General features: G+C 43.0%; 2 protein-coding genes across 2 annotated transcripts in view; both read left to right on the forward strand.

Moving 5' to 3' along the window:
• Window positions 1-24,094, forward strand: part of CC2D2A (coiled-coil and C2 domain containing 2A) — a 1,114,036-nt gene that overhangs the window by 96,501 nt on the left and 993,441 nt on the right. The window lies entirely within an intron of this gene.
• Window positions 1-24,094, forward strand: part of OTOP1 (otopetrin 1) — a 101,491-nt gene that overhangs the window by 67,964 nt on the left and 9,433 nt on the right. The window contains exon 5 of the mRNA XM_026675849.2: window positions 18,964-19,898. Within this exon, the coding sequence (XP_026531634.2) occupies window positions 18,964-19,898 (935 nt within the window). The remainder of the gene's footprint in view (window positions 1-18,963; window positions 19,899-24,094) is intronic.

The raw sequence follows: 24,094 nt of genomic DNA on the forward strand, positions 1-24,094 counted from the left end.
TTTGCATATACATCCACCACTCTACCTCAATTCCTTGCTCTTTTAATTCTTGTTTCGTTTTTAATATCCCTTGCTTGTTTAAGATGTCCTTACTATCTTATCAAGATTTAATACATTTGGGTATATTGATGCTTCCATAGTTGATAACCAGATCAGAATTTTATCATAATGATTTCTTTTAATCTTTTCCCAAATTAATAGCAATGTGTGTCTTATTTGGTGTCTTTGGAAGTAACTATGCGTCTTGTTTTTCTCATCCCATAGTAATGTGTGCCACCCTAACTGTAAGTCGTGTCCTTCAATTGTCAATATTCTTTTATTTTTCAACATGTAAGGGCTGCTACCATTATAATATGCTGTAGTTCCCAATCTGGCAGAGCAAACCCCCTCTCTGCTGTCCTGTAACAATTTTAACTTTATTCACAGTTTTTTCCTCAGCCAAATAAACTTTGATATTAATTTGTTTAAATCCTCAAAAAAATTCTTTCCTAACTTTATCCGTGTCACTGGGAACAGAAACAGAATTTTTGGCAATATGTTCATTTTTATTGCGGCAATTTGTCCTATAAGGGAGAGTTGTAATTTCTTCCAGTTATCCAAATCCGTCATAATTTGTGTTATCAATTTTATATAATTATCTTCTTTAATAGATATACTTTTTGCTATTAGCCATATTCCTAAATATTTAACTTTTTTTAACAATTTGCATTTTCAATTTTTCTTCTAATTCTTTGTTCTGTTTCTTAGTAAGGTTTTTTGTTATAATCTTTGTCTTATTTTTATTTATTTTAAGCCCTGCCACTTTTCCAAATTCTTCTATTTTCTGAATTAATTTGGGTCCAGATTCTAACAGTTCCTCAAGCACAAATACCAAATCGTCCACAAAAGCTTGGACTTTATATTCCTCTTTTTTGTTTATTTATTTATTTTTATTTCTTGTTCCCCTCTAATCTATCCAAGTAATACTTCTAAAGTCAGGATAAACAACAATGGTGATGGCTGACATTCTTGCCTTACTCCCTTCGATATTTGAAATTGTTCGGTTAACAATTTGTTTGTGTGGAATATATTGCTTGTTATAAACTGTTATAAATTGCTTATAAATTGCTTGCCAAAATTCATAATTTCTAATTGTTTTTTAATAAACTGCCAATTCAAATTATCGAAAGCCTTTTGTGCATCTAGAAACATCAATGCTAATTGTCTTCCAGAATGTACTTCATAATATTCCAGTATGTTTATAATCGTTCTCAAATTATTTTTCATCTATCTTTTTGGTAGAAATCTGTTTTGATCTGGATGTATCAACTCATTTAACACTTTTTTTTAGCCTTTCTTTCATTATGGATACAAATATTTTATAATCAGTATTCAATAATGAAATAGGCCTATAATTCTTTATTTGTTGGTGATTTGTTTCTTCTTTTGGGATTAATGCTATGTGCGTTTCCAACCAAGTTTTGGGTAATGTTGCTTCTGCTAGTGCTTTGTTATATATCTCTATCATAGTTGTCTCTAATGGCTTTTGTATATTTTTATAAAGTTCTGCAGGTATTCCATCAGGGCCTGGGGTTTTATTGTCCTTTTGTTTTTTTACCACCTCTGCCATTTCCATCATTGTAATTTTTTTCATTTAACATCATTCTTTTTATCTCTTCAATTTTGCTTAATTTTTTCTTATCCAAATATTCTTTAATGTTCTTTTCCGTTATATTTTCCTGACTGTATAAATTGTTAAAAAATTCTTGAATAATTTCCTTTTTCTCTACTGTTCTATTACATATATTCCCTTTGTCATCTTGCAATTGGTGTATTATTCTCTTCTCCTTTTCTTTTCTTAATTTATTTACTAGCCATCTCCCTGGCTTATTCGCATGCTCAAAAAAAATTGTTTTGCTCTTTTAACTTTTTGTGCATTTCTTCCTGTACAATCAAATTCAGTCTATGTCTTATAAGTTCCATTTTCTTTTTAACTTTACCTCTTTGAGGGTTGTTTTATAATTCTACTTCCAGTTCTTTAAGTTCCCCCTGTAGAACTTCTTGTTGATATTTTTCCCTGTTTTTTTCTTGCTACATGTGCTATTGTCAATCCTCGGATGTATGCCTTTGCTGTGTCCCACATTTGTGGTGTTTCTTCTTTCCTATTTTCTTTGAAGAAGAATTCCAACTCCCTCTCCATCATTTGTACATGTTCTTTTGCCTTTCATTATTGCTTGGTTCACTGTCCATCTTCCTCTTCTCTTCTGTCCTCTCCATATCACTTTTATTGGATTATGATCAGTCCAGGTGCTTTGTTGGGTGTGTCGATCCTAAATGTTTTATCTTGCCATGTAATCAAGATACCTTCCAGAAGCAGCCATATGAACACCACATTATATTTATTCAGTTGAGTAGTTAAAAAATTGGTAACATCTTCTCTGTTCCCTGGCCTTTCTGGGTATCTGTCTTAATGTATGAATCTCTCTTCCTTTATATGTCATAGGCTCACCCCTTGTTCTCTGGTACGCTTCCTCTCTTATTGTCTTTCTTGTGAATCTTATGTGTACCTCTCTCGGCAACTTATGTTTCCTTGCATAATTTGTGTATATCCTGTACACTTCGTTTATGTCCCCTTGTAACTCTTGTTTTGTTCTCTGTAACTTATCTGCTAACTGTTCTATCATGATTTTGGATAAATATTCCTCCTTTTCTTTAATTATGTTCTGGAATCTTAGAAAGAATGCAGCCTTTTCCATTTCTAGAAAGACAATTGATTCTTCCAGCTCCCTATTAGCTAGGGTGAGCTTTTGTTCCATTGTCACCATTTTCTTCTCCGTTTGTTCCACTTTTGCCTCTGCCAATTGTATTCTCTGTTCATTCTTGGCAATTGCTTCTTGAATATTTCCTGTTTTATCATCCATTCTTCTAATATCTCCTTTCATTTCACCCATCTCATTTTTAATCTCCTCGTGATTTCTTGCCATTGATTCTTGCATTTTCATCATGGCCTCCTGTATCAAGAGAAGTGTTGCTTGCATACTTTGTAAGTTCGCTGCTGAGTTTGTGGATGAAGGATTCGACAAGGTTTTCTTTTCTATTTTAGCAATTGTTAAATTGCTAAAATGGTACTTGTCATCTTCACTACTTGTAACACTTCTGTGATCAGCTGATACTCCTTGGAGTTCCCCAAGACCTTTTATAGCTGCTGCAATGTTGGTTAATTCTTGTTTCTTCTTGGGAGAAAAAGATACAGGAGGAGACAATGATGCAGCTTGATTATACAGCTTGAATTTAATACATGTGTGGTCCAGCCAACTATATTGCTTCTGCTGGGAAGCACCCAATTTAGAACATAGAGAACATAGAAAAATAGAACTGGAAGGGTTAATGGCTTTTGGCAGCATGCCCAGGCTTTCAATTAGCCTGTGATTAGTTTCCCTCTCATCTGATGCTTTTGCTTTGGGGTTTTGACTTTTCTTTTTAAAGGGGAATGGCTGTTTTAAGTCTTTTGCATTGTTTTCCTGGCACTGTCCTTTTGGGATGTACTTCCCTCACTCTTTTTGAAAGCCTCTAGTGATGGAGGACCCACAACTTCTGAAGGCAAGCTATTCCATTGGTTGCTTGGTCTCACCCTTAGGAAATTAGTCCTAGGTTGCTTCTCTCTTTGGTTAATTTCCATCCATTGTTTCTTGTCATGCCTTTTGGTGCTTTGGAAAATAGATTGACTCCCTCATTTTTGTAGGAGCCCCTCAAATATTGGGACAGTGCTATTTTATTGTGCCATTTTATTGTGAGTTGGGGAGATGTTTGGCAAAATTGATTAAATGGAAAAAAAGTTCGTGGTTGAATTTGCTTTTAAAATCCTGTTAGCACTTCTCTAGATAAAAAGTGAAAGATCATTAAAAAGATCACAAGTATTGTAGAACTGGGGCAATTTTTGCACTGTCAGTTTGAAACAATCTCAAAATTTCCAATGAAAAGAGCACCTAAAAGAGGCATGGATGACTTTCCTACCTTTCTGTAGTTGACTAGGTTGTGCCAGTTTGATGAAAGGTGTCTCAGCTCTCTTCCACCTGAGACACTCTGCTGTTTGTACCCTGGTGCCTCCACCTTTCTGTCTTAATGTAACTGCTTAATGATTTCTGCTGCCATTGCCTGTCAGTCACATGGATGTGTTTACCTGATGTTCCCCCACATATCCCTGGCAGGTGAGACAGGTAAGAATTTCACAGGCTATGCCATCATTGAAGAATAAACCAAAAAGTAGAGAAAAAGAAATAAAAAAGAAATAAATGTAGTAGTGTAAGGCATATGACAAGGCAGTCAGCACCCCTTCTCCTTTAAAAGGACATCATTCTCACAAATGCTTTATTTATTGTGTTAGATGTTTATTCTGTCTTTATTATTTTATAAGGAACTCAAGGTGAGAACTTATCTAATATTCCTTCCTCCTCTTAGTTTCCCCACAACCAGGAGTGGGTTTCTACTGGTTCTGTTCACCTCTGCAGAACTGGTTGCTCTGAAGAGCAGCAGACATAGAACTGGTTCTTACCTGACCTTTATTTCCTGCTTTTTCAACTGCAGCTGCTTTGCACGACACAGCTACAGTTGAAAAAGCAGGAAAAAAGGGCTTTCCCAACTGCTGCGCACTTGCACGCAGTGCTGCTCAGCTGTCCGGGCAGCTCAGCAGGTTGTAAATTGCACTCGTGCGACTCGCGCATGTACGCGCGATGCTAATAGGCAGAACCAGTAGTTATACCAGTTGGATCCCATCCCTGCCCACAACTACAATCTAAGAAGTGGTTTGGGCTGGGAGAAAGTGTCTGGTCACTCAGCCATTTTTTCAAGCCTAAAATGGGACTAGAACTCAGAGTCTATTGGTTTCTAGATCAGCATCTTTACCACTACTTTGTTTAAAAAGGAGGAAGGAATGTTAAAATAGCTTGTAAGTATTGCATGCAAAAATAGGGTTGGAGGAAACAAATTTGTAAAGCTGCAAACATCTTAGATAATATTTCAGAATAATCTCCCATAGAATGATGCAAAAGACAAGAAGTTGCAGCAAATTACAATCTGAGATGGACCTGTTAGTAGGAAAGAAAACTTGAAAGAGAGAGCAGTAATACTTTGCAAGATGCATCAAACCTGAAGTCAAGATGTTTGTTACTTATTTGCATTCTTTTTATTTGAAAACTACTCGCTCCAGCGAGGTGAGTGGCCGGGCATGAAAAGGAGTGGCTGGGGGGGGGGGGGCAAGACAAGGCAAGGAGAGGACGGGTGAGATGAGGTGCCCCTTGACGTCAGTGACATTGAGTTAGCCACACCTACCCAATCACAACCATGCCTACCATGTCATTAAGGGCAGAGAACTGGTTGTTAAATTATTTGAATCCCACCCCTGGCCAAACCCAATGTTCCCTATCTCTCCCCCCAGTGTCCAGTCTGTTGCCACCCACTCCAGATTTGCGCAATTGTGTGGAAAACTCTGGGCTGTTTAGGCTGCTGGAATTTCACACCCAGGGCGAGAAGATGCCCAGAGTAAATGGTACAAACGGCTCTGGTCTTCACATGTCAGCTCCCCCTCCCCATTCCCCACCATTTGATACACAGCTGTAGATTGCCCCCAATGTCTCCCTTCCCCTTTGATGGTAGGACACCAGCAAGGCGCCAGGCTGATGATGGAGATACTGACATGTTCCTCCCCCCCCCCCCTTGATAAGGATGTTAGTCCTGCAAAAGGAGAGAGAACAAGGAAAAAAACAGAGTTAGATCATTTTGGTTTGTCCGGGTATTGATTGAGGAAATGTTTAAGGAGTTTGGCAGCTTTAACATGTTTGAGGTCCACCCACTCCATTTCGGAAAGGGGGAAAGTCTTTCCATGCCACTAGATGCTGGATTTTCCTGTGGTGTTTGCAGGAATGGCCTTGGATTTCAGAAGGCTGCTCTCCTTCGATCATGTGAGGCTCGGATGGAAGGGGTGGCAATGGGCGCAGGGGGAAGGCACCTCAGGTTTCAACCAACAGCAGTGAAAGATTGGGTAGGTAAAGAATGATCGATCGGTAGGAAAACGGGGTGGGAAATTTTGGGGGGATTTTTGCCAGTGTCTCTGGTCTGCGAGATTTAAAATTATGAGTTTGGTGGTCCCTGAGGTCCAAAAGGTTGGCAGGGCATCTGCTCCAGGGCATCTTTTAAGGTGGTTTCAATGCCTTTGTCAAGGTTCCAACTAATGAACCCAACAAATTCAGCACTCTTATAGTTTTCTCAAAGAACTATTTCATTAAGTACATTATTTCGGCACAAATGAAAACAAAACAATATTTTATGACGTAATTATGATATTTTATGATGTAATAAAAGAAACCCAATAAAAATACATTTTAAAAAAAAACCCAGCTCTGACTATTTCCTGCATTTTCAGTATAATTAAATAATTAAAGGAGCACCTCGTTCATCAGCTGCATAAAGACTGCAGGGGCTCCTTGTAGTCCAAACGGGAGGTCTCTGAACCCTAAGGAGCAGTTGGACACGGTCCTCCACTCATCTCCCTCTTTGAACCTAACTCGTAATACGCTTCTCACACAGATCTAGCTTTGTGAAAAAAACTCCCTTGGCCAGATGGGCCAGCATGTCTTTCATGAGGGACAAGGGGTAAACATTTTCCACACAGACAAGCTTTTAACCCTCTGTAGTCCACACACAGAGGGACCCATCCAGTGGTGGGATTCAAAACTTTTTACTACCAGTTCTGTGGGCATGGCTTATTTGGTGGGTGTGGCTTGGTGGTCATGTGACTGGGTGAGCATGGCCACTTCAATCTCACTCACGTCGAGGGGTGCCTCACCTGGCCCCTCCCCTCCCAGCCATTCCTTGTCACACCCAGCCTCAACGTATCTATAGTTCTGTAAAAATGTTCATCTTTTTTTTTGACTTTTTTATCTATGTACTATAGATGTACTTTCATGGACCACTGAAAGGAGGAAATGGCTCACATGCTTTGTCCAAGAGTGTGATAGGCAACAGGCTTTTAAGGGGCTGCCACAAAGAAGGGGGGGCAATGTATTTTCCAAAGAAGCAGGAGACAAACAAGAAGCAATGGATGGAAACTGAACAAAGAGAAGCAACATAAAAGTAAGGGGAAACTTCCTGACAGTGAGAACAATTAACCAGTGGAACTGCTTGTCTCCGGAAGTTCTAGGTGCTCAATCACTGGAAGTTTTTCAGAAAAGACTGGACAGCCATTTTTCTAAAATGGTATAGATCCCTCAAGGTCCCTCTAAATGTTATTCTGTTATGCTGACACTTTCCCAGGACCTCTACTCAAATTTATTTTATAATTTCACATATAAAATAGCCAATTGTGTAATACAACCTGCACATTGTTCAAAACAGTAATTATTATGGCTGATGTTTGACAGCCTAAAAGTCAAAGACCACAAGAGTGCTTCTTTCTCTGTATGTATACTGTAAGGTCTGGCAGTACGCTTAAGCCAAAAATGAACCAAAACAAAGACTTAAATGGAGGCTTGCAAATTAAATAAAGCAGATTTTTATTCTTGGATCAAAGTTAAACCTTTTATACCTTATACTTTTATAAAGTCTGGCTATAACTTAAGATCACGATGTACCAAAAATGAACTTGAGCAGAGGCTTTGAAGAACAAAATCTAATTGATCAATAAGGTAGGGTAAGACCTATCCTCACATACACACAAGATAGTCATGAGAGGAAGGCTACAAAGTACATGGAGAAAGTGAAATCTTATATCTTTAAAATTCTTAGAAGTAGAGTAACTTGCATTGTAAAACTCTAACTTAGATTTACATCTTTCCTGCAAAAGTCAAATCTCTCTCAGCAGTGTTTACCTTTCATTATCTCTTCTCCTATTGTCCATCTAATTGATCACAGTTGACCACTTGAGGCTATTAACAGCATACTTCAAAGGTGTGGATTCCTCCAAATGGTGGTACGTTACATTCCCAGAGAGGTACAGTTTCATTCCCAGGGGGTGATGCTGGGGTGAAATGTATCAATCTAGGAAAACAGATGAATTCAGATTGATTTAGATAGGACAATCATGTGTCTTAATAGGAGAGGGATGTAATTGATTCCAGGCATGTGTTTATAATTGTTTTACAACAAATGAAAGGTTAAGGAAATCTTTTTTACAACAGCAAGATAACAAATGCCTATAGAGTAACTCTCTACTTAATGCTGTAATATATTCTACTACATTTCTTTATTTATTATTACTATTCAATACTAGGAAGAGCATATTAAGCTGGACATGCAACCTGTTGTACAAAATAAACACACACATATTTATGTTCTGGACTAGACATTGAATGCATGTAAATCCTTGAAAAATATGAGGTAGCCATGGGCAAAAGAAAGGCAGTAAAATCACCTAGGTGTAGGGACAGTGTAAAATCTTAACACATGATAAATTAAAAATAATAGCACAGAGTTCTCTCTCTCTCTCTCTCCCTCCCTCCCTCCCTATTTCTTTTTCTTCTTCTTTTTCTTTCTTTTTTTCTTTCTCTCCCTTCCTCTTTCTTTCCTTCTTTCTTGTCTCTCTCCCTCCCCCCCTCTCTTACACACACACACACACACACACACTTACCTAGTCTGGGCCGAACTGAATGATCCGGCGAGCTCCAGTGAGCAGCGAGCAGTGGGAAAAGGAAGAAAGCGGGCATCATTGTGAAGCATCCACCCTCCCTCCCAAAGACTTCCAGCCCTTTGCTTTCTTGTGGGTGGCAGTGATGATGGGGCCATAGAGCACCCCCTCCCCAGCTTGTCAGCGTTCCAGGGAAAATCCATTCCTGTTAGTAACTCCAAGACACACATCATCTCAAAGTACTTTTGTTAGAATAGCACCTGGCACAATCTGTGGAATTCCGAAACTAAAAGTTTCCCGGCTTCCCCACAATGCCCCAACCTACAGATCATCCCCTTTTCCCTCATCATCACATTACATGAACCAATCCCAAAGTAAGTTCTAATTCTTTCTGCGCCACACTCTTTAATCTTGAACAATCAAAAAAAATTATATTTTGTCTACTAAGAGCTACTCAATTTACATCCCCCCTCCCACTTTCTCCAGCTATGTGGCAGCGATGAATTCCATAGCTGACAGGCGTCCCCCCTTGAAAAGTTCATCTCCTATAAGAAAATAAGAAACAAAATGCAACCAGGGGTTAATGCGATGTCTTTAACCCTCTCTCCCCCATCCAAGAGGACCTTTTGGTTTGTTGGGGAATTCCTCATGGAATTGATTAACCAATCTATCTGCATGTACGTCCCAACTTTTCACCCAAATAGCATCTGATACAGGGTAACCCTTCCATAATGCCAACTATTGTAACCATCCTCTGTGTAATCTAGAATCGAGGATTTTCTTGATTTCATAATGTGTCTCACCCTGTACGATTAAAGGTTTAGGGGAAGCGATTGGTATTGGTCTTATCATTGATGTAACAGCTGGTTTTAATAAACTACTATAGAACACTGGATGTATTTTTCCCAATAACCGGGGAAAACTCATTTGAACTGTGACTGGATTGATTATTTTTGATATTGGAAATGGACCTAAGAATTTAGGCCCCAACTTCTTACTAGGAAGTTTCAATCTAAGATATTTTGTTGACAAATATACTTTGTCTCCTACTTTAAATGGTGGTTGGAGTGATCTATGTTTGCCTGCTCTCTTTTTGTAATCGTTTGCAGCTTCGGTCAAAGCTTTTTTCGTATCCTCCCAACCTTTTTTTAATGAGTTCATCCATTCTGTTACAGACATGGATGTGAGGGGTTCCCTAGGTAATTCTGGCATAGGGACAAATTCCATGCCAGTGTTGATTTGGAATGGAGTCAACCCTCTGCTGCTATGTATTGCATTATTATAAGCAACCTCTGCAAATGGTAATAACTCCACCCAGTTTTCTTGTTGATAATTCACATAGCATCTGATGTATTGTTCCACCATGGCATTGGCCCTCTCTGCTGTTCTGTTGCATGCTGGATGGAACGCTGAGGATAATCCTTGGGATGACCCAATAGATCTTAAAAACTCCCTCCAGAACTTAGCGGTAAATTGTACCTCTCTATCTGAGATTATTCTATGAGGTATTCCATGTAGCCTATAGATATGTTTCACGAACAGTTTTGCAAGCTTTTTTGCAGATGGGAATCCTTTACAGGCTGTAAAGTGGGCCGGCTTAGAGAATAAGTCTATAACAGTCCAAATGATTGTATTCCCTCCACTCTCAGGTAATTCTACGATAAAGTCCATTGTGATTTCTTCCCACAGCTGTGTTGATTCAGCTACTTGTTGTAGGAGGCCAGGGATTTTTCCAGTTCTGTGTTTCATCGTGGCACAAATTGAGCAGCTTTTCACATAATCCTCAACATCAGATTTCATTTTTGGCCACCAGAACTGTCTTCTGACTAAATGTAGAGTTTTTAAGAACCCGAAGTGTCCCCCTAGCCGCAAGTTGTGGCTACACTTGAGTACCATTAGTCTTTGTGGATCCATAAAGCTTAGTCCCTTTCCAAGCCAGTCCCTCATTCATTGTTAATTCAGTTTGATGCTCCACAAACCAGGGATCGGTCATTAGGGCTGCTTTCAACTCCATTGTCGATTTGTCTTCCAGGCGTCTGGGGTTGTGGTTGGCTTGGCCTCGAGTGGTTACTTGGCCTGCCGATTGAGCTTCTGATATCACAGCCTGCACTATTTCCTCTCGGCAACTGTCAAATTGGGGTTTCCTGGACAGGGCATCCGCCAATATGTTTTTCCCTCCGGGGATATATTTCATGTCGAAGTTGAACCACTAGAAGTATTGGGCCCAGCAGGCTTGTTTGGGTGATAGCTTCCAAGGTGTCTTTAGAGCCTCAAGGTTCTTGTGATCAGTCCACACCTCAAACGGCTCCTTCACCCCTTCTAGGAAATGCCTCCAAGTCAACAAAGCCCATCGTACTGCAAATACTTCTTTCTCCCAGACCGCCCGTCTTCGCTCTGTGTCTGTTAGCTTTTTGAACACAAGCGCAAGGCATCAGTCGATTCTGAGAGTCCTTTTGTAGAAGAACGGCCGCAACTGCCACATCACTAGCATCAGCTTGCACTATAAAAGGTCTGGTCGGGTCTGGGTGCTGGAGAATGAGCTCAGCTGCAAAGAGGCGTTTTAAGGTTTCAAAAGCTTTTTGACAGTCCATTGTCCAAGCAAGGGGTTGACTGGGCTTCGGTATGGTGGGTGAAGGCTCGTTTTTAATAACTCTGTCAAAGGGAGGGCAACCTCGGCAAAAGAAGGAATGAATTGTCTATAGAAATTGGCAAAACCCAAAAAGCTTTGAAGTTGCTTTCGTGTTTTGGGGGGTTGCCAGTGCAGCGCGGCTTTCATTTTTCCAGAGTCCATCTCAATTCCCTGGTTGGATATTCGGTAGCCTAGGTAATCCAGTGACTCTTTATGGAATTCACATTTTGACAGTTTCTGTCAGCTCGTGCTCCATTCAAAATCCAAGAAAGAAATACTTAGACTCTTGTAATTAGAGAAAAGATATCTTTTACTGGAAGTCAGTGGTAGCAACAAGAGAATTCTGAATCTGGGGAAATAGGCACATACATCACATATATCAAGGGAGTGAAATGTTCCCACCCCCAATAGTTCAAACGGTTCTTCCAATTAAAAGTTGTGAACTTCATCATGTGGACATCTCCAGGTGGTGATGATTAGTTGACCTTGGCTTACTCAGATAAAGGTTTGCAGTTGCGCAGAGAAGAGAAAGCTAAGCAGGAATTAGAAACCCTCCCCAGTTTATACAATATCAGTTAGTAACACTTTCAGCTCACGTCCCATACATTTCCCCCTTCCACCCCCCGTTACTCATGACAGCCAGAAAGAAGCAAAGGAAAGGAGGAAGATCTTGAAGGCTGACAGTTTCACTTATAACTTGGCGGCCAAAAGTTTTTTCAGCACTTGTCTGACCAATTTGACATGTTCCTTGATGGCTTCGCTGAATATAAGGATGTCAACCAGGTAGACGAAGACAGGTGTGGATGTAACACTTCATTGATGAATTGCAAAAAACACTCCGGGGGGCCCTTGGAGTCCAAAAAGCATGATTCGGAATTGGAAACTACCCAAAGGCCAGTTGAAGGCTGTTTTCCATTCGTCTCCCTCTTTTATGCGGACTCGGTAGTAAGCTTCTCTCAGATCTATCTTGGTGAAGACCTTGCCTTTTGACAGGTGGTTTAATAAAATTATTCATAAGGGGGAGAGGGTAAGTGTTTTTAACGCACACAGCATTCACGCCCCTAAAAATCAACACAATCTCAACCCGCCATCTTTCTTTTCTTTGAACAGCACTGGAGCGGCCAATCTAGATTTGGCAGCTGATGCTCCATTCAAAATCCAAGAAAGAAATACTTAGATTCCATTAATTAGAGAAAAGATATCTTTTACTGGAAATCAAGTGGTAGCAACAAAAGAATTCTGAATCTGAGAAAATGGGCGCGTAAATCCCATATACAAAGTGATGGCAACGTTCCCACCCCCAATAGTTCAATTGGCTCATCCAATTAAAAGTTGTGTATATCATCATGTGGGCATCTCCAGGTGGTGATGAGGCCTCTGTCCGTTGACCTTGACATATTTTGATAAAGAGTTGCAGCTGCGCATAGCATAAGATAGAAGCCTAAGCAAGACTCTTCTCCCCCAACTTATACAGTTCTGTTTTGTAACACCTCCAGCTCACTTCCCATAACCATATCCCCCCTCCTCCCCCCGTTACTTATGACAGCCAAAAGATGCAAAGCAAAGGGAGAAAATCTTGAAGGCTGACAGGTTCAATGAAACCTCTGTCCAAATTGTTATCAATGTATTTCCTCAATTCAGTCATTTCAGCTGGTGTCATGGAATACATCTTTGGTTTTGGCAGTTTTGCCCTTGGTTCTAATTCTATGACACAATCTGTGGCTTGATGGGGAGGTAAAACATTACATTCCTCTTCACTGAATGCCTCAGCCAAGTCTCTATATTGGTTGGGTATTGGGTACTTGGGGAGTACCTGGAAGAAGATCCGAGGCAGTGGCTGCTGCTTCAGTTTCTGGACCTAGGTTGGGTGGTGGTTTCTTAGTGGGAGAAAGGGGTGGGGCAGTGGGCCCACCCCAATAATGGTTTTCCAGAATCCATCCTCCCACTTGATGGTAGGGGCCCATTTATCTAGCCAAGAAAGTCTCAATATGACAGATTCTGACATTCTTGGAGCCACTATAAAACATATGAGTTTGTGGTGAGAACCCATCTCCAGTTTGATTAACTCTGTCATTTGGGTGGCTGGGTCCCCCCAATTAATGTCCCATCCACTTGTTCAAATCTGATTGGGCGTTTTAGTGGTTTAGTTTTTATGCCCAATTGTTCAACAATGGGGAGCCCAATAAGGAATCTAGAGCATCCGGTATCTATGACAGCTTCTATTTCCCCTGCCTCTCTCATGTCATGCACCACTAACTTCACTTTGACGTTAAAAGGTGTGATGGGCACACCATAGGGTCGTCTTCGTCAGTGGTTTCTCCAGGGAGGCTGTGTTGGTCTGGAGGTTTGTTGCTCCCTTCGTGTGAAGAGGACCTTTTATGGTGTTTCTAGCAAAGTGGCTAGTGTCGGGAGGCTTTCCTTGACTTTTCTGCCCCCTGGCAGCTGTATTAGACCTCAGTTGTGGAGTTTGTAGAACAGGTTTGTAGAACGGGGGCCAGACAGTTGGCTGCTCTATGGCCATCCTGACCACAATGATAACATTTTATCATTCTGGTGGTTTGGGTGGGAGTAGCTTCAGCAGGTCTGCTCAGCGGTCGTCTGGCCACAGCTCTCTTAGGAGGGCCTTCAGGTAAAGGGTCTTTTTTGTTGGTTGATGTCGTGGTCTAATTTGAGGGCAGCTGCATACCACACTTGCAGGGTCTCTGGTATTCCCCTAATGTTGCAGGCCTTCTTTACTTCTGGGTCAACGGTGTTTTTAAAATAGTGCAATATTATTTTTATAGGCCAATCCATGAGGTGGCTTGTGACCCTTCTAAAGTCCCATATAAAGTCTTGCCCTGTTTCATTTCCATTAATTTGTCCTCATTTTCAGCCACTCTGTCTGGATTCTCAAATCTGAGTCTCAGCAATTGAACAAACGCATTGACATCCTGTAGCTCTGGGGCCTGTTCGTAATGCAATTGTGCCACCCAGTCAGAAGCATCCCCCTCATTCATCCCATTTGTTATTGCAGTGACCAGATTGCGCTCTGTTGCATAATGGCCTCCAAATTGGTCTTTTTTAGACCAGATTCAAGTGAGGAAATAAGGAAAATGTTCATGCCATCCGTCAGAAGTGGCATTGAACAGGATTTGGTCTGGTCTGGAGGGGGTGGGGAGGTGGTATCGCTCTGGCAACCGCAGGCTAAGCTGGAATGAAAGGAGGCTGACGAGGAGTGTATCTACTTTGGAAGGGTCTTCCGAGGCCTGGCTCGGCTGAGGCTCTCTGGAAGAAGGGCCTCTGCAAGGTTGCTCCGAGTGGGTGTTGCCTTATTCCCTGTGTAGGGAAAGAGAGAGTGGCTGCCATCTGCTGCCTGTGCAGATCCCTTTGTGGGGAAGGGATTGCTGATTCTCTTTGAGGTCAGGGTGTTGCAGGCGCTGGCATCCATTGGCACTGGATCCACCCTTGGCCTGGATAAAATCCCCACCCTGGAGAAATACTTTCTGTAGGGGGTAAATTTTCTTCTGGGTGTTGGGGGGAGGACTTGGAGGTTGCAACATACCCTTTGTAGTTTGCATCACTCATTTCTCCCTTGAAATTTGATTCTGCTGAGCTGGGCTGTTACTCTGGCTATCTCCAACTGATACCAGAGTGAATTCCTCTTCCCTCCTTAAGTTGGGAAAACTTTCCACTTTTAAGTTGCTGGAATTTCTGTTAATTCTACTAACGATTGGCTTCCGGACTTAATCTCTCTGGCTGTCCACAGAATGTAATGGGACGACTCCTAAATCTTTCTCTCTTCTGCATGCCTCCAGTGCCTGCAACCTCTCCTCCAAGGGGGCTGGGATTCAGCTAATCCAGAGCCCCCCCAAGCTCCTTCTGTCTCACCTTCCGTGTTGGCTGATTCTTTGGATCACCCTAGCTGGAATAAATCCTGGGTTCAGCAACCCTGATAGCTCCCCTCTTTTGGAGTGCTAAAAAGTCTTTTAGTTTTGGAATACTGTCAGCATTCCAGGGAAAATCCATTCCTGTTAGTAACTCCAAGACACACATCATCTCAAAGTACTTTTATTAGAATAGCACCTGGCACATTCTGTGGAATTCTGAAACTAAAAATTTACCGGCTTCCCTACAATGTCCCAACCTACAAACCATCCCCTTTTCCCTCATCATCACATCACATGAACCAATCCCAAAGTAAGTTATAATTCTCTCTGCGCCACATTCTTTAATCTTACAATATATATATATATATGTTTATGTGTGTGTGTGTGTGTGTGTGTGTGTGTGTGTTTTCTGAGGTTATATATATATATATATATTCTACTAAAAGCTACTCAATTTACATCACCCCCTCCCACTTTCCCCAGCTATGTGACAGCAATGAATTCCATAGCTGACACCAGCCCTCCCAAAGCAGGCCTCCGTGAAGGCCCGAAGCGGGGGCAGCAGGACTGCAGGTCCGAGCAGGAGTCGGGGCTCCCAAAGGCACCAGTGGAAGCCAGCAGCCGTTTGCATTATTTGCAAGGAGAGGTGGTGGTGGGGCTGTGGAGCAGCCCGCTCGAGCCCTGCCAAGACGAGCTCCAGGAGACCGGTCGGGCGGCCAGCGGTTGCAGTTGTGACCCATCCAATCCTCCTCCCAAATGACGCTCCGGCAGCTGCTTGCTTTATTTGTGAGAGGAGGTGGTGGGGCTGTGGAGCACCCCCACTCCAACCCCTCCCAAAACAGCTCCAAGAATGGCGGCAGCAGCAGGGCAGCCATCCGCCCTCCCAAAGACCTCCGGAGCTGTTTTTACTTTCTTGCGGGTGGCGGCGGCAGCAGGAGGGCAGGGCAGTTCTCCAGTTCACATAAGGGTTGCCTTTCAACAGCCACACGATTCCCAACACCAGTGGTCTCTCCTGTCAGGGGCCACTATAAAACTCAGAATCTCGGGATGTGCCCCCAGACGCAAATCTATCGGTTCAGTGATGAATGTCACTGGGATCTTCCCCCAACCCACCCTCCCGCTACTGAGCCATCCAGCTGACAGAAAGCCACTGGCACTTTAAGCTGCTTGAGTCTGATCTCTAGCTTCTCAACTAGGGCAGGGTTGAGCAGGCATCTGGTGCAAACCAAGTCCAGGAGGGCTGGCTAGCTTGATTTGATCCAAGGATTGGACCACCATTCTATGGGAATGGTCACCGGGGTGATGTGGCCACTTACCAGGGGGCCAGAGTCGGTATTGGTTTTCTCAGGGTCCTCTGCCAGGTTGGTCAGAGTTCCATCACCACCTCTGGAGGGGTGGGGAGAACTAACTTCCTGAATCAGACTTGTACTCCTTCCAGGGCTCTTTCCCAGGTCCATGGCAGCAGCTTGGTGGGTTTCATTTTGGGCCCAGGGGTCAGTTTTTGGCCAGGAGGCTGGCTCTGCACTTGGCTGCCCAGTGCCCCTCCCTTCTGCACTTGAAGCAAATAGTTGAGTGCTGTTGTGGGCCTTGGGTACTTGTCAGTAGTTTGGGGCATCCCACTTCTCAGGGAAAGGCTTTCATCATCCGTATCCCAGTTGGTGTTTGTTCTGGGCCAGGTTGAACTCCACCTCCTCTGCCAAGACATACCATCCATGGAAAGTGGGGCAGGGGGTACTCCCAGAAATGCAGATGTTACAGATTTCATCACTCAGCCCATCCTTGAAGCAGCTAATGAGGATGTCTTGTGGTCTGTCAGTGGGCACACCAGGCCACAAAATTATTGGGTGTATTCAGCCACACCCCTCCTTGTGACCAAGGAATCTTCGAATTGCTCTCAGAAGGCATCCATGAAGCAGTTTTTCTCAACTATGGGATGTTGTCATTGTAGAGGGTCACTATCCACTGGGGAACTAACCCCTCCAGAGCCATAGTAATGCATCTCACCTTGGCTCCTTTGGTGGGGATTTCTGGGCCATAATCCACCATGTCTAGACCTGGGCCAGGAAGAATCCCAGTTGCTGGGAGCCTCTGTTAAACTTCACAACCGGGGTGTGTGTGTGCCATACAGTCCCTCCTACCTGGGGCTGATCCTGCAGGTACTCCCTGCTGGGCAGCCACCCCCAACACTGGGGTGATGGCAGCCGCTACTGTTGGTCTGGTTCAGGTGCTGAACCATTGCAGCGGGAATGGATGTTCTGTCACTGACGGTGGTGGGGGAATGCGCATCAGGTTGCCCCATTTGAACTAGGGTTTTGCATGCTTTGAGGTTCTCAAAAGGCCCTCTGCATTAATTTTATGGCCTGGTTCATCATCCAGTTCGCTCGATCACTTTCTCCACACTCATCATCATCTTCTTCGTCCAGTCCCTCCAGCTCAGCTTACTTTCCATGTTGGTGCCTTCCCCTGTCCCCACAGGTAAACGCCACCTCCCAGGGTTTCCCTATCCACTTCTCTTTTCTTCCGAGCCCTAGGGACTATCAGGGCCTCATCTCCTCTAGCCACTCAGAAAGATCCAGTACTCCAAGAGGGGTCCTCATCAACCCCTCTCCCTAGGTTTCCATTTTTTCCTGGTCGCTCCCTTTAGTCGACATTGTATGTATGGTCGACATTGTATGTACGGTAGAGGTAATATCTTCTCCAGGTAGACCAAAATTGCAGGTTCTGCTTAATGTCAGACCTTCCCCAAAACAATCATTTAGGAAACTCCAATTGATTGAAGTGAAAATAACTTTTACTAAAAATATTGGTTCTAGGAAGGTGTGGCAGAATCTGAAGTTCCTGCTCACTGATATAAAAAGCCAAACCCAACATTCCCCCATCCCTCCCCTTCCCCAATGTCTGGTCCGCTGCCATACAATCCAGGATCGGAGCAATTTTGTGGGAAACTGGGTTGTTTAGGCTGCTGGAATTTCACACCCAGGGCAAACAGCCTTGAAGAGGCCCAGCGTAACCAGTACAAATGGCTCTGGCCTTCTTCACAAGTCAGTTCCCCCTCCCCATTTCCCATCCGTTGATACACAGGTGTAGATTGCCCCAAATTCCTCCTCCCTCCCTTCTTCTTCGATGGCAGGATGCCAGCAAGGCACCAGGCCAACAATGGAAATCCCGACACTAGAAGACCTATGAGGTCCCTTGCGATTCTGTTATTCTGTTAACTTTTTGTCACAACTTAGCATGCAAATTTGGAAAAAATATCACTTTAAGAGACTTATCATATCTCATTTAAAATATGAATATTATTTGTCCTTGACTATACAATACTTAAAGATAGTCCTCAACTTACGACCACAATTTAGCCCCAAATTTCTGTTGCTAAATTGAATTTTGTTGAGTTGTTAAGTGAGTTTTAATCTTATTTTATGACCTTTCTTGCCAGAATTATTGTGTGAATAACTGCAGTTATTAAGTTAACCGCTTGATTAATTAAGTGAATCTGACTTCTCCATTGACTTTGATTGTTAGAAGGTCACAAAAGGGGATCACATGATCCCAGGACACTGTAACTGTTATAACTATGAGTCAGTTGCCATGAATCTGAAGTTTGATCATGTAACATGGGGACGTTGCAATGGTCATAAGTGTGAAAAATGATCAAAAGTCACTTTTTTCAATGCAGTTGTAACTTCAAACAGTCATTAAATGAACTGTTGTAAGTCAGGGACTATAATAATACATTTCATAATACATTATGCTAAAATATAACAGTTTTTGTATCCTGTTTTAGGAATGTTTTAGATAGGAATTCCTTTAGATAGGAATTTTAGGCACTCTGATTAAGAAATGATTTAATTCTTTGTTTTCTTTCTGCATAGAACTGGATGACCATACACCACTTTGCAACTGTACCTCCACCACCCTCTGTTCCATATTTTCCCAAGGAATATATTATTTATACCCCTTCAATACTGAGTATCACATTTTAGCATCCACAATGCTGTACGTGGTCTGGAAAAACATTGGGCGTAAAGTTGAATACCTACAGCCACATAAGAGGCCATTCAAGTTTCAGGGCACAGCAATAGGCAGCACCTTAGGTCTAGTAGTATTTATTACAACAATAGCCGTTGTAGTTGTTTATCTTATTCAGATTGGGCGTTCAAAATTGAAGAGTGAACTAGCACTTATTATGTTTTACTTGTATGCCATCACAGTACTGGCACTTATGTGTGCAGCAGGCGTTGTGGCGATTCTAATCTATAGACTTGAAGATAATTCACTGGATATTTCTAAAAACCCAGCTAGAAAACTTGATGCGGACCTCTTGGTGGGGACAGCCTCAGGCTCCTGGCTTCTTTCTTGGGGTTCTATTCTTGCAATTATTTGTGCTCAGTCCCACCCAGCATATACTTGGTTCAGTTTGCCCTACTCTGTGCTTGTTATCGTTGAGAAATATATTCAGAATCTCTTCATAATTGAATCTATACATCGTGAGCATGGGAAGAATAATTATGACATTAAAACTCTGCGAATATTAACAGTGTCCAGTGGAAGCAATCTCTCCCCTACAGCTTCTTACAAAGAAATCTATAATGGAACAAATGGAAAGTTGTCCCCCACATTTTATGGAAATAGTTATCCATCTGAGAACAGTTCCAGTTGTGCTTTCCGTGAAAACATCAATCAAAACAAGATTCCAGTCCCTCCATCCTCTCCGGATTTTTCATTCACTTGGAGAAAGTTCTCTGTCAACAGCAAAAGAAGCATCTTGAAGAATGTCGCTGTATTTTTGTTCTTGTCTAACCTCTCAGTAAGTATTTAAAACAATTCAATTTATTTATGTAGCAGAACAATTGCCCTCAGTGTGTTTTGCCTTTAACGTTTGCCTGGTCAGCAGAAATCAAAAGATGAAATTCTTTTTACCCATGTAACTTGTCAAGCAGCAGGACAAGGACAATCACTGGAGGCCTGAGAAACTATTGGACACCTTATCCTTGGCCCTTTTATCTTCCAAAGAGTAAGTAAAAGTTGAACTGGTTAACTGTTGTACTCTTCAACCATAAAGATAGCCAAATTAGCATTAAAAAAACTCACAACCCAACAACCAAACATCATTTTCAAAAGGGGCAAGAATTGAGAAGAAGGTGGCCTGTTCTAAAATTACAAAATGCACACAGATCTGCTGGGCAAAGCATACTATTATATTCCCTCACATATACACACATAGGAAGATTTTATCTCCTTTATTATCATTTATAGGCACTAGCGGTCACTTAACCATACTATATTAGCCAGCTGACTGATATGTTTTAAATCAACATTTTCAACTTTTACTAAACTTTGCTTTGCAGTTGAATTACAAATTATGCTAATTAACTTTGTTAGATTTTGCAGCAGAAATTCAAATCCAGAAAGCTCACACAGATGACTGATTCAGCAGGATTCATTAACTTCTTTATATACAGTACATAATAATATGAGTAAAATGTACAATGCCAATGTAGGTTCTTCCAATGTGGTAGAGAGTTACAGGCAAAAACACAAGCAGAGGAGAGAACAGTTTCAGTTTCAATTCAGCAGTTGCAGACAAGACTCAGAGCTTCAGAGCTTGATATAGAGCGACGCCTATGTTTCTTCCAGTTTCAGTTTCCAAACAGTCCTCATTGGCTGACTTAGTTCCTATGTCTATTCATTGGCTGACCTTGTTACCATACCAGTTCATGAATATGCTGACACCCTTCCCTTCATGACTGGAAGAGACATAAATCCAATTAATATTTTTCCCAAATTCTTTAATTCAATTTTTTTCTCCAACTTATTAGCAAATTAATTTACCTGTGATACATCCTTTGCAATGAAGCAAAGATCATCCACAAATGCTAATAGTTGACAATCCCCACCTTGTAACTTTCCAGTATATATGCAACCATCAGCCTTGCAACTCTTGAACCCAAGACCCTTCAATGCAGTATCTAAACAGATATTCCAATTCCTGGCTGACTGCTTCAGCCCATAAATGGCCTTGTTCAATTTATATACTGTGTTAGGCTTTTTACTTTCATACCCTGGTGCTTCAACCGTGTAATTCTCCGTAGAACTGCTGCGAGCATCCAGAGAGTGGGAGGTGCTCCAGTCTCATGTCGTACAGGCTGAGCTATAATTGAAGGAACGCTCCTCCTCCTCCACGTGACTCCTCCATGCATTCCCCCAGTTTTAGCTCAGCCTTCGACAAGACAGGCAGCTTTCTTTGTTCCTTGGCTGTTTCAGGTTCCTTTTCAATTGATCTTCTCAGGTTTGCCTTTATATACCTTTCAATCCTTGTCCTAGTGCTTGCTGTGTGGTCCCAAATTATCGTAGTGGCGATACCTTCTCGCCCTTAGGGGGAGATAGGGGGTGTCGGAGCCTTTGCCCCCCCCCACCCCCTCCTTTTCCCTCTGCCTGCTCCCAAGCCTCGCTTCTTAAAGCCAGCCGTTTTTTCACTATATTTATTTAGCGATTCGTTGCGTCTTCCCCCCACCAACGCAATTAGAGGAAGCTCCGCTTCTTCTCCCAGCCCTTTTATTTTCGTGCCTTCTTTCTTGAGCTTAAGGGCTGGTGCGTCTCTGGGTTAGCAGCGCCAAGACGGGCGGCCATTTTAGGCGCGCCTCGTGGTCGGCGCCATTTTGAACAACCCTTGAAGTTGCGTGGTTCTGGTAGGCCCACAGCGAGTCAAATAGGCCGCGTGGAGTCTGAATTTGGTGACAACACCGTGATTCCGTATCCTGCTGTTCTCCTGCACTCTTTACTTTTAGTTGGTTGCCCTTTTTTTCCTGATTGCCCGCAACTCCCTCAGAGACGCAGGCACGTACCTCCTATGTTCGCTGGGAGGCTGCCTTAGGAGGCCTTCTTATCTTCTCACCTTCTTACCTTTTGGTGTGTGGATACATATAAGTCTATGGATATATATAAGCTTTATTTTTATCACTGGCCTCAGCGTTACATTTGGCTTCCCTCTTTCGTTACTAATTCTTAGTTATTTATAGGTTTCCTTTCAAATTTAATTATCCTTTTTGGGCTCCGCCCATAAAAAAAACAATAAAAATATAATAAAAATATAATAAAAGATAAAGAATAATAAATAATAGATAATAAATAATAGGAATTGAAAAATATTGCAACTCCATCCCTTTAAAAAAAAAAAAACTTTTTGATTTATTTTTAAGCTATTAGTAGTAGAAATATAGTTGAGGGAAATTCCCTTTCATTTCTAAAAGGGGGACGTGGCCCAACCTTAGGAAAACCGGCTTGACTGATAGGCCGAACTCCTAGGCGCACCAACCGCCTTCTTTATACCTTTGGTATCATGGCAGAGGGTAATCCTAGCGGGCCTTCCTTAAAGGCCAAGTCCAAGACCCACTATTTACGCACAAGGGACAAGGATTCCTCCAGTGCCTCTCAAAGGGATGCCTTGAGGCGCCATAAGGCCCTTGAGAAAGAATTTAGCAAACGATCTAAGGACTCGCCTGCTGTAACTCTTGCCCCCCCCCCCTATTTCTGCCCAACCTCCCCCGCCAGGACAGTCTTCCCCTTCCAGGTGTAGTTCAACACGGAGTCACCAGGCCTCTCGCGCTCCCGAAGCGACCTTTACACCAACCGCAGCAGGTCTACGACATGAAGACCCGGCTTCTTCTATTATCCCAGACAGTATTAAGGAATGGATGCAACTCGCCATCTGTCAGGGGATTGCTAACGGCATGCAGCAACTGTCAAGGTCGGAGTCTCAAGGCATGGCATCCGAGTTCGAATCCGTGTCTGCAAGAACTTTCACCGGATCGGCACCTCAGCAGGGACAGGTACCTCTCCAATTGGAAGCTCCATGCTTGGAGGGTGAGGAGGCCCTGGTGGAGGAGGAAGGGGATTTTCAGTCTTTCGGGGAAGAGGAAGGTTCGGATAGAGGCTCTCTGCACTATTCTGAGCCCCTATTTGAGGTGGACCCCATGGAAGGGGAAATGTCAGAGGACGAGGGCATTTCCCCTGAGCAACCAACCATAGTGGGCCTATTCAAACCTCAGTTGTTTAAATCCTTATTATTTAAAGCAAAGAACATTTCAGGTCTTATTCCTCACTCCACCTCTGAGCCGTCTCCTACTACCCCGGGGGGTCACGAAGACTCCATATTCAGTCATCCGGTCATTGAAACTGAGGTAATCCCAACCCCCCCAATCTTCTCCGATCTGGTAGCAAGGCAACTGGCGGCGACGGGCCCCTCGCCTGCCCCCTCTAATCAGGACAAGAGGTTGTTCAATCTCGACCCAGAATTCTCAGCAATGCTGGCTACTCCGGAGGTAGATGATCCCATCGTTAGACTGGCCTCTTCTTCTTCTAATCCCACTGACGCTCTGGAGGCGCTTAAACCTGAAGATAAGCGGGTGGAGTTGGCGCTCCGGCGGGCGCATCAGTCAGATGCCTGGGCTATAAGGTCGGCCACAGCGGCCTCCTTTTTTACCCGCTCTTCCATAAGGTGGCTCAAACAACTCAAACAACATGTTCCTGCTTCAAACACCAGAGCCCAGCAGGACATTGCGAAGCTCACGGCCACGGCGGAATTTGCGGCCGACGCCACCTTTCATTCCGTGAAGTTCTCGGCCCGGGCCATATCCTCGCACGTGGCTGCCCGCCGGCTCCTTTGGCTCCGACATTGGCACGCCGATGTCAAAAATAAGTCCAAGTTAGCCTCAGCCCCCATTTCGGGAGGGAAGCTGTTCGGGCCTGCCTTAGAACCATTATTAATGGAGAGTCGCAACAAGAAGAAATTTCTTCCGTCGCTCTTTCGTAAACCAGAAGCCAGAGGGTCCCAACCCTTTCGGAGGGGCTCCTTTCGTCCCTCCTTCCAACATTCCTTCGCCCCTAGATACCAGACCTCGCCGTCCTTTCGGTCAGCCTATCAAGACAGGGGCGACTCAGGTGACAGAGGTAGAAGGGGAGGCAGTTACAGGAGGCCCTTCAGGGGTACAGGGAACAGGGCGT

The sequence above is a fragment of the Notechis scutatus genome, chromosome 4 (assembly GCF_049901735.1).
Source record: "Notechis scutatus isolate UNSWTSFEM ecotype Mainland chromosome 4, rNotScu1.2, whole genome shotgun sequence".
NCBI lineage: Eukaryota > Metazoa > Chordata > Lepidosauria > Squamata > Elapidae > Notechis > Notechis scutatus.